Raw genomic sequence first — 20,600 nt, 5'->3', positions numbered from 1 at the left:
TTTTCATTTGATAATGTTAGACTAACATGAAATCCACTCTTGCAAGGCTTTCCAAGGAGCTTGGAATATCGCCAGTTAGGCTGTTAAAGCTGAGGTTTCTGCATGGAGAAAGCACAGTGATGGATAATGAGCCTGTAACAGAAATGTTTTTTTAATGAGTTTTTTCTAACATGAGTTTCTCTCTGTTTTGCTTCAAATCTGAGATGGGACAGTAACAATATTTGTTTAGAAGAAAAATTGAAAATAGAATACTAAGAGCAGGCAATGACTGATGCTCTAGTCACTCCAATCTTTAGCAAGGAAGTCCAATTGCAAATGGCTATAGGTAAATATTCTCACCATCTCCACTGCGGGACACCAGTAGCAAATCTTTAGCTTTTTTTTTTTCTTTTTTTGATGAATTATAATTTTATCAATGCAACGTTAAAAGCAAAGAGCTACTAAATGTTCAAAAAAAATTAATAAAAAGAAAAAAAAAGAAGCAAAGAGCTATTTCAATACAGCAAACTCCAGCTAAATTAACTAAAAGAGTAAATGCCCAAATCTGCAGCAATTAGCATTTGTCTGCAAATCTTTAGCATTTGATGCATATTTTCACCAAGCATTTGAGCCCATGTCCAAAGATTGAACGGAACATGAAACAAAACTACTGTGTTTTGAAAAGGATCATTTCCCACACCACTATTTGTATCAAAGAAATAACCTCTTAATAGTACCCAGCTACTTAGTGCAGCTGGTTATACTCATTATACACATTGGGATAGAATGCGTCCATCCACCACAAAGCCAAAACATTCAAACATACATATTTAGGACCACTATAAGTCACAAGTGCTTCTAATTCTATACTGTAACCTTGGCAATTCAATCTATTATCTGAACCTTCTAGTTGCATCTGCCCCTAATTCGAAGGTTGTCATGCAAAGTTCACCTTGATTAGACCATTGTAGCCATCCAGTCTATAGCTTATGGTTTGATGGTGGAGATTTTTTTGAAGAGTTTGTTCAGTCAACCACAAATTTCAGATGTAAACACATTTCAGCAAGCACTCATGTGCTGACATCCAACCAAAAGCCCAAAACCATATATCAGTAAAGAAATCATAGTTATCTATGGATACAACCAAAAACAAGAAGCATGACAGTTTCAGAGATCATAATAGAACATCAGAGATCATAACAAAACATCACTCAGCTTAACTTAGAGTCAGAAAACTGAAAATGTCAGTGTATAGTTTAAGTGCATCTGCAGTCAAGACAATGCTGACTGGCCAATCTACTTTGTAACCCAAAGTGATAAAATCAAAGGCATGGACACCTGCAATGATGACATAATAAAAGCTCAATTACAATGAGAGAAACACAAAGGACAATCAGTCAATAACCATACAACGCATTAAACTTATGCTTAAAAAACTGTCAAAAATGTGCTAGGAAATGTATCTCCAAGGTGCAAGGAGCTTTTGTATATAGCAGACAGATTATAGATGAAACTTTGATTGCCCACAAGTGCATCAATTCCCAGTATATGGAAGGCAAAAGGGGAAACAGATGAAAGTACAGCAGCTGCCATTGGCTTTTTTCTTTAAAAGGATAGATATAGATTCTTCAAAAAACAGAGAAGACGGGAGAAAAGAAAGGCACTTTCCTAGCAGCAGAAAAGCAAAAAACAAAAATAAAGAAAAAATCAATTGCAAAAAAACAATTTCATAATCCTAAAATCAGATTGGTTGATAATGAGAACCCTTAGCACATATGTAACTCAAATTAAATCACCTGAATCGTCAAACTCCGCTCTATATAATTCATAATCCTAAAATCAGATTGGTTGATAATGAGAACCTTTGACTGTGGACATTTGTTTGTTGAATTAGAGCAATTGATAATTTATTATTTATTTTTTCATTTCAAATGTCCTTTAGCTGTCTCTCAGTCGGCTAGTTAGGACATCAATCTAGTGTAATATTTGATGAAGGATCCATATAAAGTGGACCCCACAATTTCGATGGTTTGATTTGACTTCCATTTGTAGCATATGCATTATTTTTTATTGCATGTCTATGAACACTATCAGCATATGAAAATTCTGATTTGTCAAAAAATTCCAAGTTAATTTCAAGTCTCTAAATGACCTTCTTGAGAGGGTGAAATGACCCAAATACATTTCATCTGCTACGAGCTTCTTCTTCTTCTTCTTCTTTTTTATCCCACACTTAAAAATAAAATAAAAAAAAATAATTAAAAAAAAAAAAAAACACCAGCAAACTTGATTTCCTCGAATTTCCTTGAATTCATTTGGGCCAGTGATTTAGGGCTGTTGCTGTGTATGGTATTATGTGGATATATGACTCGTCCGACTCAACTTGGACTCAGTAGAGTCCAATCCAGTTTGGCACTGCTAGTCAATATTGAGAACAGCAACAATATCATAAAAGCAGATTGTTTGGCCTTTTTTCAATGTGAAGCATGAATTATTGATGTATTATCTTTCTTAACAGGGTCTTTGGTTGCACCAAATATCATCAAAAGCATCCTTAACCTATTGAAGGATCATGATTTCATCTTCCTATGTGAGAGATTTTAGGTGCATTGGCCACGGACAGTCGGCCAAACAATATCAATGGCTTGGATCACTGAACCATGGGCTAGCACAATCGTGCAAACTGAAAGCCTGCCATATGAAGTTTCTTTGTTCTAGACTTCTTTATCTTGAATCTCTCTCAATTCAAGCCAATTCAATCTGAGCTTTCAGGTTTCAACAACAACAATTGTTTATTTTCGGGTGCACTGTCCGGCAATGACATGCGCTTCACATTGTGTTTAGTTGTTTTATCGGATCCAAAGTTATTTGGTTCAATGGCAATCTATAATAGAATCATGGTTACCCAGATTATTAGTGATTGGAGCAGAACAGATGAAAGAAACAGAACACATCCCACAGTCAATGAGCTTATGATTCTCTGAAACACATAAGAAAAACCCACATCATGTATTATTCATATATCCACATACTACCACACACAACACATGAGAAAAACCCACATCATGCATTATTCATATATCCACATAATACCATACACAGCACATATAACTAGTAGCATTTTTATTAGAGAGATAACAATGTGATTTAGGGCCCAGGGTGTTGCTTGTGGAACTTGACTTTGGGCCAGTGATTTAGGGCTGTTTGGATGCATCAACTCAACAATGTGAAGTAATGCGCCCTAAAATCCCCAAATCCCAAAAATCCACAAATTGCTAAATCCCCAAATCGCTAAATCCCTAAATCCCTAAATCGGTATTGAGATTGGGAGAGATTGAGAGAGAATGAGAGGGAAAGAGAGATACTCACGGTTGTGAATGCTAGCCTTCAACCGAGCTTCAGAGAGAGAGAGAGGGCGTGCGTGGGTAGGGCGTTCGGCAACGCGCGGTAGGGTGGAGAGATCAAAGAGAGAGGAGGGACAGGTTGCGAGAGACGGGGTGGGAGAAATAGGGCGTCTCTCTGGACGCCCTAATACCGAAATCGGATTGCGTACTGAGTTACTCAGTACGCTCTTATCGTACGCTGTAAATTCAATTGGGCCCACCCTGAATGTATGTGGTCTATCTAAGCCGTCCATACATTTTTCCATCTAATTTAAGGGGTTGAGCCCAAAATTGAAGCATATCCAAAGATCAAGTAGATCATACCACGGGAAACAGTGGGGATAAAGATTTCTACCGTTGAAACTTTTCTAGGCCCCACGGTGATGTTTATTTATCATCCAACCTGTTCATAAGATCATAAAGACATGGATGAAGGGAAAACACAAATATAAGCTTGATCCAAATTTTCTGTGGCCCCCAAGATTTTTTCAACGGTAGACATTCAATTCAAATGTTTCCTGTGGTGTGGTCCATTTAAACATTATATATGCTTCATTTTTGGGATCGGGTACTAAAATTATCTGGTAAATGGATGAACGGAGTGGATCAGATACATAAATCATGGTGGACCTCACAGAGTTTACTCAGTTCGCTAAGCGTAGTGAGTTACTACACAATCCGCTTCCCCTAACATTGTACTCTAAGTTACGTCACCAAGTTCTGTGGGCCCCATTATGATGTAATTGTTATATCCACACCGTCCATCCATTTTGAGACATCATTTTAAGTCATGAGCCAAAGAATGGGGCAGATAAAAATCTGTAGTGGACCCCACCACAGAAAACAGTGGGGAGAGTGATTCCCACCGTTGAAACTATCCAAAGGCCCATCGTAATGTTTATTTGAAATCCAACCTATTCAAAAGTTTTTTAAAAAAATACATGAATCAAGGAAAATACAAATAACAGCTTGATCTAAAACTTTTGTGGCCAATAGAAGTTTTTAATGGTCGGCGTCACTCCCCATACACCAGCCGCGGGGTGGTTGGTGCTCTGTGGGCCCCACCATTATGTATGTATTTCATCCATTACGTTCATCCATTTTTAAAGATCATTTTAGAGATTTATTACAAAAATGAGAGGTATTTAAATCTCACGTGGACCACACCACATGAAAACAATAGTGATTGGATATCCATCATTAAAATCCTCCTAAGGCCCATTGTACTGTTTATTTGACATCCAATCTATTTATTAGGTCATACAGGCCTAGATGAAGGGGAAAAACAAAAATCATCTCGATCTAAAACTTTTATGGCCCCCAAAATGTTTTTAATGGTTGATGCTCATTCAACACTGTTTCCTGTAATGTGGTCCATTTCAGATTGGGATATACCTCATTTTTTGTCTCATGCTGTAAAATGATCTTAAAAATAGATGGATGGCAAGGATTAAACACATACATCATGGTGGGGCCCACGGGGCACCAACTACCAGCCATTGGCCAGTGTTAGGGGAAGTAGCCAATTTGTTTCTTCCCTTATTTGTAGTGCGGTCCATTTAATCTTTGGATATGATTTATATTTTGAATAAATCTCTAAAATGATCTCGAAAAATAGATGAACGATGTGGGTTGATCCCAAATTTTCGATAAATTCAAAACTCAAGTGGACCATGCCACATGAAACAATATGAAATAATGACTTACACTGTTAATACCTTCCTTGGGTCCACAGTAATGTTTATTTGTCATCCTACCTCTTCATAATATCAAAAAGATACGAGTGAAGAGAAAACACAGACATCAGCTTGATCCAAAACTTCTATGGCCTCCAAGAATTTTTCATTGGTAGAGGTTCAATCAGACTATTTCCTGTGGTGTGGTCCACTTGAGCTTTGGATATGCTTCCTTTTTGTTCTTTAGACCCCAAATCATCTGTTAACATGGATGAATGGAGTGGATAAAATAAATAAATAATGGTAGACCCCATAGAACGTTCTCAGGGTAATTAGTAAATCACCTAAATGGAGTGGAGAGGGGTTTCTTTGCATAATCATATATTGGGCTTGCCTGAATGTGATTCACATATCCAATCCACTCATTATGTGTGTCCCACTTAGATGAAGGGTCAGACCAAGTTTCAGCCACATGCAAAACTCATGTGGGCCTCACCAAGTGCTTATAATTTTTAGGATGTCTTCACATGGCTTTAGATGGTATGGCCCACCTGAGTTTCGTATACGGATGATTTTTGAGATATCTCATAACCTAAAGGGGACACATTAAATGCACGGTGTTAATGTTTGACACACATCATGATGGGCCCCACAGAATTTACTAACATTAATTCTTAGGTTCTTGCAAGGTAAATAAGTTGGGTCACAATTTTGACCAGAATATTTGGCTCATTTTATATGTTGGTCCATTTACTCTATTTTACGGATCAATACCCTCAATTTCACTATTTACTCGCCCTGATCGGGCTACATTTTTCTTTTTTCATAGATAAATTTCAATTTCCATTTAAAAATAACATTTTTTTTTTCAAAATGTATATTTTTTTAGGCGTAATTTTTCTATGAAAATTTTTAACAAAGTACTATTTTTATTATAAAATATTTCAAAAAAAATTAAAATACAAATTCTGATTTTTTTTTTTTAAATCTCAAAAAAGTTTCCTAATCTTTTAAATTTTTTTCTCAAAAATTCCAAAATGTCGATTTTTTTTCTTCAAAAGCATCATTTTGTTTTCAACTTTTCAATTTTTTTAAAAAAATTGATATATATATATATATATATATTCAAAATCTCAATGTTTTTATAAATAACTTTTTCTTTTAATTTCAAATTTTTAACATTTTCAATTTTTTTTTAAAATCACAAATTTTTTCAACTTCTTTATTTTTCATTTCAAAATGTTTGTTTTTAGTAAAAGTATCGATTCTTTAATATTGTTTAATTTTAAAATTTTCAATTCTTTCTAACTTCTCCATTAAAAAAAAGCATTTATTTTATTTTTCAAAATACAAACTCTCGTTTTTTTGCAAAATATTTTCATTTTTTAAAATCATCAAAATTTTTACATTTTTTTAAATCTTTTTAATTTTCTTCTTCAGGATATTATTTTTTTTCTCGAAATCAAATTCTTTGATATTAATTTTAAATTAAAAAATAAAAATAAAAATTCCACTCATTCGATATACAAACAAAATAAATTTTCTTTTTGCATTCAATCAATTGTTAAAAAATAATCTTAGATACAAAAATGTACAGTTAAACTACTGAAATTCTATTAAAAAACAATTATTATAGTACAAAAAAACTTAATTTTCCACCATATTCTAAAAAAATGAAAAAAAATTAATATCAGGGCACAAGTCCTTTTACGACGGACCATAGTCCGTCGCAAAAGCAACTGAAAAGCGCGCCAGTTGGTATTTTGGGCGGGAATTTGCATTTATTATATTCCGTCGTAAAATCAAATTTTGCGACGGATCTAGTCCGTCGCTTAATTACGACGGACAAAAATCCGTCGTAAATACGTCGTAAATCAGATTTTAGCGACGGACGTTCGGACCACGGATTTTCGACGGAGGCGAGCTTAGCGACGGACTTTTTCCGTTAGCGACGGATTAAATCCGTCGTTAAATCATGAGATTTTAGCGACGGACAAAGTCCGTCGCAAAAATACGTCGCAAATTAGGCATTTTGGCGTAGTGCAACTGATTCTTTGGAAAGAGGTTTTCATAGCATCCGTTGGTTGAGGTTCTTATTCCACGTAGATCACGTCACCAAGAATAACATGTGACCAAGGTAAGAGATGATGCATGCCACAAGGAAAGAATTGATCTTTTTACCAGAGCACCAAAGATCCATTCCTCCCACAATAAGAAAAGGTTTATACTTTGGTTGGAATCGCAACACATATTTCAAGCTAGATTTTTAAAATTTTAAATCTTGAAATGCTATTGGACTCCCGCCAACCATCGATTGATCATTGTGAAGGTTAAAGTATCCATAGAGTTGAACGATTTTAGTACACTTTGTTGTACCTTATTTTTCGTCATTCCTAAGTTAATTGGGTCATGGACACTTTCATGGCAAAGATGGAGCAGACAAGGCTCGGTCAAAGTTGGACGTGATCAGGACCGTAAAACTTTAAAACAATCCTATGCCACAAACTAGAATGAGTTTTTCAAAGTATCTTATATGATTTTGGGGGAGTAGAAGCTACTTTAGTCAACCAACCCACTTATCCAGATTGCCCACACTGGATTTGTAAGATTCCACCATATCAACAGTTGAAAGTCCATTTTATTTCTATTTTTACTAGAAATGATAAGTTTTAGTTCCATCGTAATTGTTAATCCTTTGAGTTGTAAGAGTTGTGCCTAACATGAAAAAAGGCTTAGAAAAATTAGAAAATAGGTTGGTTAGGCAAAATTAGACACTTATTAATTTTGGCCAAAACCATGAATTCTAATAGGAATCATGTTTGTTTATAAATAATAAGTTAACTATTTATAGTAAGTCACATTTTTAGGCGGTTTGAATTGGAGTTTGGGTCTAAAACCCCATGTTAGGTTTGAGTTTACTATTTAAATGATTGTGATTTGGTTTTACATCATCAATCAATTTACTTTCAATTAATTTAGAAATTATTTCTATTTTATCCTCGTGGATTTGAGGAAACTTTGTGAGGAATTAGAAAGCTCCATGGATTTGGAGTAGTCATCCTTGAGGAAGACGGTGATTGACCTCATTATGTTCCTCCCTGCATCAATTGATATCAAAGCCAAGAATTCTTTCAGGCTAATGGCAACTAACTATGAAATGGACCAAAATACTATAAACAGTAATTCTTGTATTTGTTATTTATTGGGAATAATGGAAGCTTTTCATTTAGAGATTCAATTGACCATGAAGTGCCATGTGTACATTAAGTCAATCATCCATGGGCCATCGATTTTTTCTACCATTTTCTATAAATTGGCCCCGATGAGTTGAGGTGGACCCTAGTACTGCTTCAGTAGCCCAATGCCAAATGCACATGATGTCTTTAGCCTGAGTCCAAATTCTAGTTTGTTGCAACATGATTAGGCCACATTATCACAACCTGCATTTCATGTAGTGGTGTTGACAAAGTCAGTGATGATGTGGACCGATAACAATGTAGGAAAATAGAAAATCCCTGCTTAAGGAAATAGAGGATCCGGATTCCTTTGGCCCTTATGCAATTGAATGGGCATTAAAAACACGGACCATTGACATGAACATGGCCATTTTTCTTTTTAGAAGGTGGATGTCATGGATGTATAAATAAATTATTTATTTTATTTTTACTTAACTCCTAAACTCTTATATATATATATATATGGGAAAAGGTACTATGCGCTCGACCTCACGATAAGCTCCCGTGAGGTCGAGCTGTGTGGCCCCAACCGTGATGCGTGTCGACCATCAAAAACGTGCATTTGATGGGTCCCCTCTAAATTATGGGATATCCCAAAAATCAGCCGTATACGGAACTCAGGTGGGCCATACCATCTAAAATCATGTAAAGACATCGTTAAAACATATAAAAGCACTTGGTGGGGCCCACCTGAGTTTTGAATGCTGCTGAAACTTAGTCTGAACCCTCATCCAAGTGGGACACACATAATGGATGGGCTGGATTTGCAAACCACATCTCAGTGGGCCCAAAAAATGATTATGAATGTTTTAATGGTGCACGGCCCATCCCCACTTCTGTATGTGGTGTGGTCCACACAAGTCATGGATTGACTTGATTTTTGAGACTTAGGCCTACAATGGAATGGTGCATCTGACTGATGGGGTAGATGTTCGAAACGCATCATGGTGGGGCCCACACAGCTCGACCTCATGGGACAGACTCGTGAGGTCGATCGCATAGTGTGTGTGTGTGTGTGTGTGTGTATCCTATTTTATGGTCCACCTAATATTTAGATTTGATTTAGGCTCATGCCCTAAAATAATCCGGCAAAAAAGATGGGAAGCATGGATATATATACAATACATACGAAGTCGGATTGGGTATGAGTTACTCAGTATGCTCTTATCATATCGAGGAAACTCAGTTGGGCCACCTTGAATGTATATGGTCTATCCACACCTTCCATTTGTTTTTTCATCAAATTTAAGGGGTTGATCCCAAAATTGAAGCATATCCAAAGATCAAGTGGATCATACCACAGGAAAAGTGGGGATAATGATCTCTACCGTTGAAACCTTGCTATGCTCAATAGTAATGTTTATCTGTCATCCAACCTGTTCATAAGATCATACAAACATGGATGAAGGGAAAACACAAATATAAGCTTGATCCAAAATTTTTGTGGCCCCAAGAAATTTTTAACGGTAGACGTTCAATTCAATTGTTTCCTATGGTGTTGTCCATTAAACATTATATATGATTCATTTTTCAGCCCAATCCTAAAATCATCTGGTAAAATTGATATACGTATTGGCTAAGATACATAAATCATGGTGGACCTCACTGAGTTTACTCAGTACGCTAAGCATGGTGAGTTACACACTGCGCAATTCGCTTCCAATACATACAACAAGGTAGGCCCCACCCCGCACCTAATCCGCTCCCCCATTTGCGGAGAGGTGTCTGAGTCAGCACCTTGCCAGTGTTTGACGGAGAATGGGACCTTTCTTTTTTAATCTCCTTTTTTTTCTTTTTCGTCCTTCGCGAGGAAGCATTCTAGAATAATTAATCTGGACCGTCTACCAGGTTCACATCACTGTATACAGCGCGATCAATGGGGTGCCACGTGGTGCTTTTCGACTCATGCACCAAAAATCTCACACTTGCTGGGAAGGCCTGGCGGAGATTGAATTGGACTCTTTTTCGTTGTTAGGGAGTTATTTGATACTCTGGCGCATGTGATGCTTGATACCCGGGCACGAACGCGGATTAGATACTGACAGGTTGAGTAGCGAGTCGGCTAGTGAAGTGACGTCACCAAGTTCGGTGGGCCCTACTATGATGTATGTGTTGTATCCACACCATTCATCCATTTTGAGATATTATTTTAGGGCATGAGCCAAAGAATGAGACAAATAAAAAGCTGTAGTGGACCCACCATAGAAAACAGTGGAGAGAGTGATTCCCACCGTTGAAACTATCCTAAGGCCCACCATAATGTTTATTTGAAATCCAACCTGTTCAAAAGTTTAAACATTTGTGAAATAAGGGAAAACACAAATATCAGCTTGATCTAAAACTTTTGTAGCCTTTAAAAGTTTTTAATGGTGGGCATCACTGTCCCCACTGTTTTCTGTGCTGGGGTCCAATGGAGATTTAGATTTAACTCATTCTTTGGATATTGCCCTAAAATGATCTCTCCAAATGGATGGAAGGTGTGGATACAAAACATACATCATGGTAGGGGCCCACAGAACTTGGTGACGTCACTTCAGTGGTGAGTCTCGCTACTCAACCTTTCAGTAGCTAATCCGCGCCCCCGAGGGACTCACAAACCGCAGACGTGGCATACATTAACTTAAATTAAACCCCCTAAATGGTGAAACCGACTTCAACTGAGTTACAATCCCAAAATCACATTGGCCAAGCAATCCTAGACTAATTGCTTCTGATATATGGACACTTATTTGATGAAATAGGGAGGTTGGATATTTTCCATTTTAATTTTCAACCATCCAGTAAATGTCCAATCCTATAATTATATAATCAAATAAATGTTAATTTTTTTAAATTTTTTTAATGATATATCTAAAATGGAACCCATAATTTGGAGGATTTGGATCACATAGAACCTAAGACCCCGGCACGTTTGGGGTGGAAATTCGCCGGGCTTGACTTCTTGGTTCCAAGATTCAAACACTTGACCTTCAGATCTCATATCATGTTAAATCACCGCTTACTCTAAAAACTTGAGTTGTTAGAGGACAATGCATGTCACTGGCCTTTAACAACCTGAGATTACAACAGATTACACTGCCAACGCCATCCAATGTCTGAAATGGTGACCAAGCTGCATTGCCAGTGTCATCCAATACCTCAAACAGAACCTTTCTTAAAATTTAGAGAGAATAAAGTCCATCCGATCTTGTTATAGTCATTGCCTCTTTTTGTCTTAATTTTCATCAGTAGTATTTGTAAGACTCCACTAGATGGTCTGCATATGGTCAATAGATTAATTTTAACCATTGGATTATTTAAATTGAGCAATTTATCGAGCCCTACTATAATTGCTATCATTGTAAATAGGTTTGACTCATTATATATATATATATATATATATATATATATATATATATATATATAGAGAGAGAGAGAGAGAGAGAGAGAGAGAGAGAGAGAGAGAGAGAGAGAGAGAGAGAGAGAGAGAGAGGCATGCTCCTACGCACCTATGCACGTCCACACCTTTGTACACGTGTCATGGGTGTCGAATCTGAACGGTCCATAAGATGCGGAATCCCATCAAACTTTAAAACATGAATTTTCACCCTGATCTAAGATTCTGGTGGCCCATATCAAAGAGAAATTCAAATCAAGGGAAGAAACTGTTTGTATTTTGCATGGCCCACCGAAGTTTTGTATCAAAGTAAAAATTCATACCAGGAGGTTTCACGAGATTCTACTTCATGTGGACCGTTCAGATTTTCGAGACTCATCAGACATGATGAGTTCTCAAAAAAGTCATATGTGTGTGTGTGTGTATATATATATATATATATATATATAGTTATTAAGCAAAGTATAAAAATATGATGTAGGGACCTCATATGATAGAAGTGTAATGGGTAAACTTATATGACTTTCTTTTCTATAAATACATGTGTTTGTAGTGGCAGAATCTTATATATCCGAATGGGTTGGCATGTTACACATAATCACCGGATGTCATTTACCCAAATCAAACAGTGGCAATTAATAAAAAGAGCCACAGTCAGTTGATTTTTTTATGAGCATCCAATTTTTGTTTTCTGGACCGACCCAGAAATTCCACGCCGTATATAATACTCTGCCAGATATGTAGGCCCATGATCTTGAGCATTGTTCTAAAACTCATTGAATCGACTCAAAACTCAGCCATATTTGAAATGTTTATTAGCTTTCTTAATATCTTTTAGTTTATAATATTTAAATATTGAGGTGATTAGAGTCAACTTCTTTTAGTCAACCCAACACAACTGAACATCGACTTGAGTCCGGTTTTCAGGCTTTTGAAGCGTGATTCTTGGTGTTTCCCATCAATGGTGGGGACCATTTTATGAATGATCTGGATCATTGAAATGTGGGACCTGCAATAAAATTTAATTGGTAGTTAACATTGCAACACATAACATGCATGGTAATATCCCATCAAGAAAAGATACATTCCCATATCAAACCAAGTATTCTAAACTTCAAATCCATCCGAGTTTAACAAGGGAACTTCAGCTATATTTCTTACTTTCTCCCAACTTCATGCCTTTGTAACGATATAACCTGAAATTTCAAATAAAAAAGAAAAAAAAAGAAAGAAAAGAGGGGTAAACGGGAAAGAAATGATCAGATACAATAGTTGGAGAGATGTTTTGATACATCGACTGTGGTTGGATGTACCAATACTACGTACTGACCCTGATCCTCAAGGCTCAGCCCAAGCAGGCCCAAAGAAAGCTGGACTTGGGCCAGGTGGGCCAGCCCAGCCTAGTTGCAACCCCAGTTTAGAGGGAAGAGAGGTTTGCTATATATTCTCATACCTGTTTACAAGCATACCACTCCACACTCTGGCACATCCTTGTAAGATCATAGCAGTCCATCAGGTGGGTCCCACTGCATATATGCTGAGGTCCATGAACCATGCCAGTACACTCACCATGTGGGCTACATAAACAAATGGACTTCATATGGTGTATGTGGGCCACCTGATGAATGGATTGCCTTTGAACGCCCCACATATACATGGTGGATCCCCAAATGATGGACAACATCCAAGCTAGAGGCATGGACTCAGGGTAACGGCCTCTCATAAAGACATTATTTAACATTGCCGCTACACATGGATTGCATCCCATTGAGAGGCTCTTCAGCAATGTAGGCAACACTAATAGGTGCCAGCTTGGCATTTGTGGTGGCATGTATAATACATGTGGAATTCACAAACCCTTTAAAAAATTCAATAAATCCAACATCCAAAGGTGGAGAACTATGGTGAGTAGAACTGGACACAGTTTGATTCAACTCGTCTGACTTGTTCAGATCCAATTCAACCTGAACTGAGAGGTGACCTAACTCGACCTGAACCGAGTAGACTTTACCCAATCCTAACTCAAACCGAGTCAAGTTCGGGTCACCCAGTAACTTGACCCAAAATCCAACTCGATACTAACTCAATTCGAAACCCAACTCACATACGTTAAAAAATAATAATAAATAAATAAATAAAAATCTAGATTTGACATTTTAGATCTAAGATGCCGTGTATATGATGGAGAGGTTACAATTCCAGCAGGTGCACTTAGATTTTGAGCCACACCTGACCCGACTCGATGCTGACTTGACCCTACTTGGTACCGGTGACATTGATAGGTGACCGAAACACCTGAAATGGGGACTACCCGTGTTAATTAATGATAGAGGCAAGAACACTTTCCGGCCAGATCCCATTGATTGATCATAACGATATCGTGCAAATGTTATGTAGGGCTTCCATTCACGCAGACTACAAGTGCTCTCCGAACCATGATGGATAGTCACCCATCACACGGCTCTCGAACCAAAACTATGGTTCAGTCAAACATGCTAGATTCGGTACCGAGTCGGGTTGAGTTCAGGTCAGGTCTATTTCAAAACTGGATCGATTCAAGTCAGCCCTAAGTCAGTCTAACTCAAGTCGACGCCTAGTTCTAATGGTGAGAGAGCTTCCTTACTTTCACATTTGGTGCCAGGTTTGAGCGGACGTTTACAATATTTTGCAATGTAGACGACTTTCTCCATGCTAATTATTTTCTCGACTTCCTTAGTCACGTACTTGCACACACATGGCAGGTCGACGCGGCGCACCACAACACAACATTCTTGAGAAGGTGGAACTGGTGGGCCTGATTTTTTAACGTAGTCGCTGCATTCTTGAATAAGGTCACTCAAATCACCTTTGCAGTCGACATCATCGGCTAAGGCTCGCTTGTAGCCGGAAAGTAAGATTCCGGCGACGAGAAAGACCAGAAGAGATAGATGTATGTTGGAAACAGCCATCTTTTTACTTCTTTTTCCTTAAATCTTATTTTATGGTGTGGATGCAATTTATTAAGAGCTGATTGTGGGGCCCACCTCCTTATTAGCTCCCATGATCATGAAAATTGCATGGTTGGATTACGTTTTGATTCACATGCAATGCAAATTGCATGAGAAATGTGAGGTGGATAGTTTAGAGGTTTGATAATTCTGCACGTGTGTGGGAGCCGAGCGTGTCTACACGCAAGCTCACTTGAGAATATGGAATGAGTGTGCGAGATCTGAGCTGTCCATAGAGTTGAAAATGATGCTTAGATCTTCTTGTCTCGAAAATCAGGTATTTTTACAACTCAGGTTGTAGACTGAAGGGTTAAAACATTTTTCAAGCCGTCAATCTGTTTCATATGTTGTGGGCCACACCAAGGTGTAGAATGGCCTGATTTTTATGTCAGAAGATCTAAAGAGTCCAGTCAACCTTATAAAAAAGATCAAATCTCACGCACGTGTTTCAACGGGACATGTGTGCTTGTGTGTGGATATGAAGGGGTCTTGCACTGGTGTGGAATAGCTAACTTAACGGTTAAATCGATGTGTGGGGCCCATCATGATGTTTTAAAGATATACAATCCGTCCATCATGTAGGCCCTCTAATAATCTCCTTTGGTGCCCAAACATCTGGCCAATCAAAAAATGAGGTGGGCCACGACAGAGGAAATAGTTTGGCTGGGGACGAGCACCGTTAAAAAAATTCCAAGTTTATGTGGGACCTACCGTTTTCTTTTTATGCATCTAATTCATTCGGAAGAAGCATCTAACCAAAACGAACGGATAGAAAGAAAATCCAGGAAATTTCGAAACTCTTGTGGATCACAAGAAGTGATTTTAGAAGTTTTAGGAATGGTTTTAAGTGGTGTGGCCCAACTGAGAATTGGACCGTCCGGATTTTTGGGATCCAAGGAGACTAGGAGGGGGCGCACACGATGGGGTGTGAATTGCCTACGAAAGCCTTGTGTAGGGATTTTCTGTAATGGGAAGGGTGGGGCCATGGTCTGTTTGCAAGCAATCCATATCCTAGTGGATGGTCCACATTGAAAGTGGGCCCCACACAATGGATGATTCACGTCAAAGGTCGGGCCATACGATGGACAGCCCACATCAAAAGTTAGCCTATGGTAGGAATAGCCCACATGATGGATGGTCCACACCAAAGGTGGGCCCCATAATGGACAACTCACATCGAAGGTGGGCTGAACTAACCTTCTAGTTGCCTATCTCTCTATATTACATGATTTTACCTATATGATCAATATTTAAAAGAACCACGGGCCCACATTGTTTGTAATATATATTGAAATTTGTGCCGCGGAATTACTTTGATATGGATCTAGGATAGCAATGTAAGAGTACTAAGCAATCACAAGAGAACACAAAAATTTAACATGGAAAACCTTTTTGGAAAAAAAACCACGGTACAAAGCGACAGAAATCCACTATGAAAATATAATTTACAAAGAGAAAAGACTCATCCAAATAACCTCGAATCTCACCCTTACTGCACCCTTTGATACTCCTATAACCCTTTTAGAAACTCTCGGAATACCTTTAGGATCTTTGCTCTTGCTCGGGTGGTATACTCTTGGAAGTTTCAACACTCAGTCAAGGGTTCGAATATCCATAGGTGGTGAAATCCCACTACAGCGTGAGTGTACGAAAGTGTGTGCGTGTGTGAAAAAAAAAAAAAAAAAAAAAGCCTTAGAATATTTTAGAATGCCCTAGAAACCCCTATTTATAGTTTAAAAAGCTTTACTTATGCACTAACTTTGTAAAAGTCTGAAAACCGCCTCATCGACTAGCCAGTTGAAAAGACTTTCGAACCTCGCACCATATTTTCAGACATCTGTTTTAACAACAATATGTGTCAAGACATGAATTTGAATCGTCCATAAAGTGGAGTCCACTTCTGTTTGTCATCTTTTAAATAAGGACTAAATATATAAAAGAGGAGATCTGATCCTTCAAGACTAATTTAAATTAATAATATTGCGTTATGCCATAAAATCATTTTTTTCCGTGATGAAAAATACACACAATGGAGGCCATACATACCTATGGTAGGCATCCACTCTCCCCGTTGTTCCCTATGATGTGTCCCATCTAACCTGTGGATCTGGCTATTTTTGGCCTAAGGCCCAAGAATCAAGGTGATCATCTGATGGAGGGAGCGGATTTCAAATATACAAAATGGTGGGCCCCAAAGAACTTGCGCGTCTTCCGCAGTGAAATGCAGTGGACAGCGCCGTACCTTGCCCGATCGCCGTTGATCTAATTTCTTGAAAAAATCTTCGCATCGCGACCGTCAGCTGCTAGATTCGATGTTGCTGGCATCGAAAGCAAAGCACGAAGGATCTAATTCCAATCCAACGGCAACGACGGCTTCGATCCCACCAACACCGAATCCAGCACCACACGATCATTCTCAGGTTTTTTCTTCTTTCTAAATTCTAATTCACACTCAGTAGGGATTTATACATAAAGAGAGTAAAGGAGCTGTTAAAAAAAGAGTAGTTGTATAATACTCTGGCTGCATATAACCTTTGATACGCAGGCATTAAGACAATGTACACATTACAAATATAAACTCAAATAAAGCCGACTAGATTGCGCAGCACACCGTTGTAAAGTTGCAATCTAAATATCAGATTGGTTAAACAATCCTAACATCTGATTTGTGGACACTTGTCTGTGGAAATAGGACCGTTGGCTATTTTTCATTTTTGACCGTGCAATAGATGGTCGCTGATCCGATGGTCAGATAATGAAATAAGCTTACTATCTATACCGGGTACCATAATTTTAGTACTAGCATGTCAAGTGTGCTAATTTATTACTGACTGTGTATCATCCATCACACACTATCAGAGTATCCACATTTTTGTCGCTAAAAAACGTACTACTAGTTGTACTGCTTGTACTGCTGTTACTCATGATAGTACGCGCTCTTGGCTGCAGGGATTTCTACATTTAAGAAAAAGAGTAGGACATAACTCCATGCTGATGTGGGGCCCACATCAACTGTGTATCCCATCCACTCCATGTATTAGATTCACCCTTCAAAGTTGAGTCACTGGGACCAAAATTCAGTCCGAACTGAAAATCAGATGGACCACAACATAGGGAACAGTTGGGAAGGGATGCTCCACCATTCATCAGACGCCCTACTAGGATGAAGGGATTCACCAAAAGTCAAGTCACTCCAAAACCTACTTGGGCCGCACAATGAGAATTTCCCTATGTCATGGCTGACCTAAGTTTTGGATCTTGCCCGATTTTTTATTTGTAACTTAGGCATCATGGGGCTGAAGACAATGGACGGGTGGATCGACGCACACTTGATGTGGACCCTCATACGTGGAGATGGAATCCATCTAGGTACTCAGCACCATACTAAGAAACTAGGAAACTTATCAAAGGGACCTGCAAATATAGGTTAAATTTTTTTACCGTTGAACCATTTTTTTTTTTTTTTCACCACCCAGTTTTTAACATACAAGTTTGACCTATTTGATTAGTGGACCAAAATTATTTTTTATCTTTACATTGCCTGATGCATGTGTCCTGTACACAGAGATCAGTGAATTCAGCCCCGTCAGATGAGGGGCCTCACCTTTGGTGTGGATCGTCCATTGGGTGGGGCCCGCTTCATGTAGAACGTCCGTCATTTGGGGCTCACCTTTGTACATTATGTGGCCCACTGGAGCCCTACCTTCAATGTGGATTACTCATCATGTGGGCTCACCTTAGAGAGATTGTAAACAGAGGAAAGGAGATCGAAATGAAAATTACACACAAAGTTTAACAAACTTGTCCAAAAATGACTATCAGCTTAAGCCAAATAAGCTTTTAAATAAAAAAACGACTTCTCTACTGCTCTTTTTTTTTCCTAATGAACTTTTTCACTAGTTTCTAAAAAAAAATGATAAAATTAAAGCTTTATCAAATAACCTATTTTGAAAATAAGAACTTATTTTTTAAAACAAAATAAGTAAATAAACTCTTATTAATAGAGATGTCAAACGAGCACTTACAAATTGCATGCTTATTATATAAGAATTCAATCTAAATTACCCAAATTAGAGGTCACAATTTGAATGTACCATGAACAAAAATTACACTTATTTGAGTACCTGACCATCGGAATGGTGGACATTTATTGGACGGTTAAAAATGAAAATTATCCAATTATCCTACTTCAACAACTAGCGTCCACAAGTCAGAGATTAGGATTGTTCAACAAATCTGGTTTTGGGACTGTTTGGCGACAACCAATTTCACAATTTAGTTGTTTGATTTAAGTTATAATACCACATGTCAAGCTTCATAGTCTGCCACCCAAGTATGGTATAACTCCCCACCAGCAAAAGGGAGGCTTAAGTTTCTACCAAGCAGCTTTGGAAGCTACAAAAGATCAGTCTAAATCCAATTAAAGATGTAGGCCATTCGGGGATCATTATCAACAAACACCTCAAGAGCATGATTCCTTGGAATGGCTTTCTGTGGTGAACAAAATTAAAAGATTGATGTCCTTGTATTTTAACTTCTTTTAATCTCCTTTCCTAGAAGTGCAAATCCATGGCTGATTGTTTAGCCAACAATGAAGTGGCCTCCTTGTATGCAGGCCACAGCTATCTATTGCCTTAATGGATTAAGGTCAGGTTTTCTTTTTGCTAATGAAAATTCACATTACTTGTAAAAGAAAGTAATTGTGATTTAATCATTTCCGCTTCCCTGAACTAATTAATGCAACAATTCAATTCTGAATCAAAGCTCAAGCTTACAAATCAAGAGGTTTGCTGGGACTCTAGCAGTTGGATAATTTATAGGGCTCTCCTTGGAGAGGTTTCTAGTTGAATAATTCAACCCTTGGATTTTATGATGGTTATGGTGACGGTTAACTTACAAAACAAAGTAACCAAATTCTCAAAGGGTTAAAATAATCTAATTGAGAGCTTTAATTTGTTGACTTTCCACCATACAAATGGTTTATATCATCAGAAGATTACCCAAATTTGATGCAGGCCTTGAACACCAAGAAGCACTATATCATACTCAAGTCTTCCCTTATATATATATATATATATATATATATATATATATAGGTCATTTCATGAGAGGGACATTCTAGAGTTGGTTTCCATAAGTTTTGTATTTGAGAATGGAGTGATTCCCAATCTTTTGGATGAGTGAGTCCCTAAGCTATCCCTTGTTGGGTCAGTGATTCTCCAACCCCTTGGGTGAGTGAGTCCCTAAGCCATCTCATTTTCCTTATTCTCATTCGGCCAACGTGCTCTTGATCTAAATTATAGCAACAAAGTTCTCCTTTCTTTTTCTTTATAACATTTCTGTGGATCGTACATTAAGTGGTATCATAGATGCATCAAAATTCAAAGGCTAAAATCCCAACGTATCATGTTGCAATATGTCATGTGAATTCTGCACAAATAAAATACAAGGATAAATCTTAACAAATAGTTCTTTCATGTTACAATATGAAGCTCACCATACATAACTAATTAGGAAATAAGAAAGAAGTCATCAGATGAATGATCCATGGCAGTCTATTGATCATATTATATACATGGTGAATTTCTTGTAGGCTACCATGGCCGGTATGGATCATGAGAACGTACAACATATAAAAACTAAAATGTCTCATTTTTTTATTTTTAAAGATTTGTACATGAGTAATGCTTGCACCTTTCACTAAAATTAAGAGGTTTTTCAAATAAAACATTGAAAACCTCTTGAGCGTATCTCAAATAACCGGAAGATGACACGAGGACAACAACAACAATGATAATGATGATGATCACAATGACGAGGATGGGAAGGCTCCTTGAGCACTTACATAGCAGCACAGCTTGGCTGCAACACGGAAGCAGCAATGCAGGTGGGACCCCGATGGTAAGGCCCACCTCAATGTATGCAATGTGTCTCCATGCCTTCCATCTGTTTTGCCAGCTTAT

The 20,600-nt window shown here is 37.9% G+C and overlaps 1 protein-coding gene across 8 annotated transcripts in view; it reads right to left on the bottom strand.

Moving 5' to 3' along the window:
• LOC131250827 (uncharacterized) overlaps positions 1-18,355 on the bottom strand; it is a 54,265-nt gene extending 35,910 nt beyond the window's left edge. For 4 of the 8 annotated variants that reach the window (XR_009173464.1, XR_009173467.1, XR_009173469.1 and 1 more), the window contains exon 1: positions 16,684-18,355. Coding sequence is in view for 1 of the 8 variants with exons in the window: in XM_058251168.1 (XP_058107151.1) it covers positions 12,824-12,846; positions 14,274-14,598 (348 nt within the window). In the remaining 7 variants the exon portion in view is untranslated. Of the gene's footprint in view, positions 1-12,555; positions 12,847-14,273; positions 15,968-16,446; positions 16,475-16,683 lie in introns of those variants that run through there. The other 4 variants (XR_009173466.1, XM_058251168.1, XR_009173468.1 and 1 more) reach the window with 4 other exon arrangements.
• Between the last annotated feature and the right edge of the window lie 2,245 nt (positions 18,356-20,600).

The sequence above is a fragment of the Magnolia sinica genome, chromosome 7 (genome assembly GCF_029962835.1).
Source record: "Magnolia sinica isolate HGM2019 chromosome 7, MsV1, whole genome shotgun sequence".
NCBI classification, from domain to species: Eukaryota; Viridiplantae; Streptophyta; class Magnoliopsida; order Magnoliales; family Magnoliaceae; genus Magnolia; species Magnolia sinica.
The sequence above is the reverse complement of the archived record's forward strand: the minus strand, read 5'-3'. Positions and strand labels throughout refer to the sequence as shown.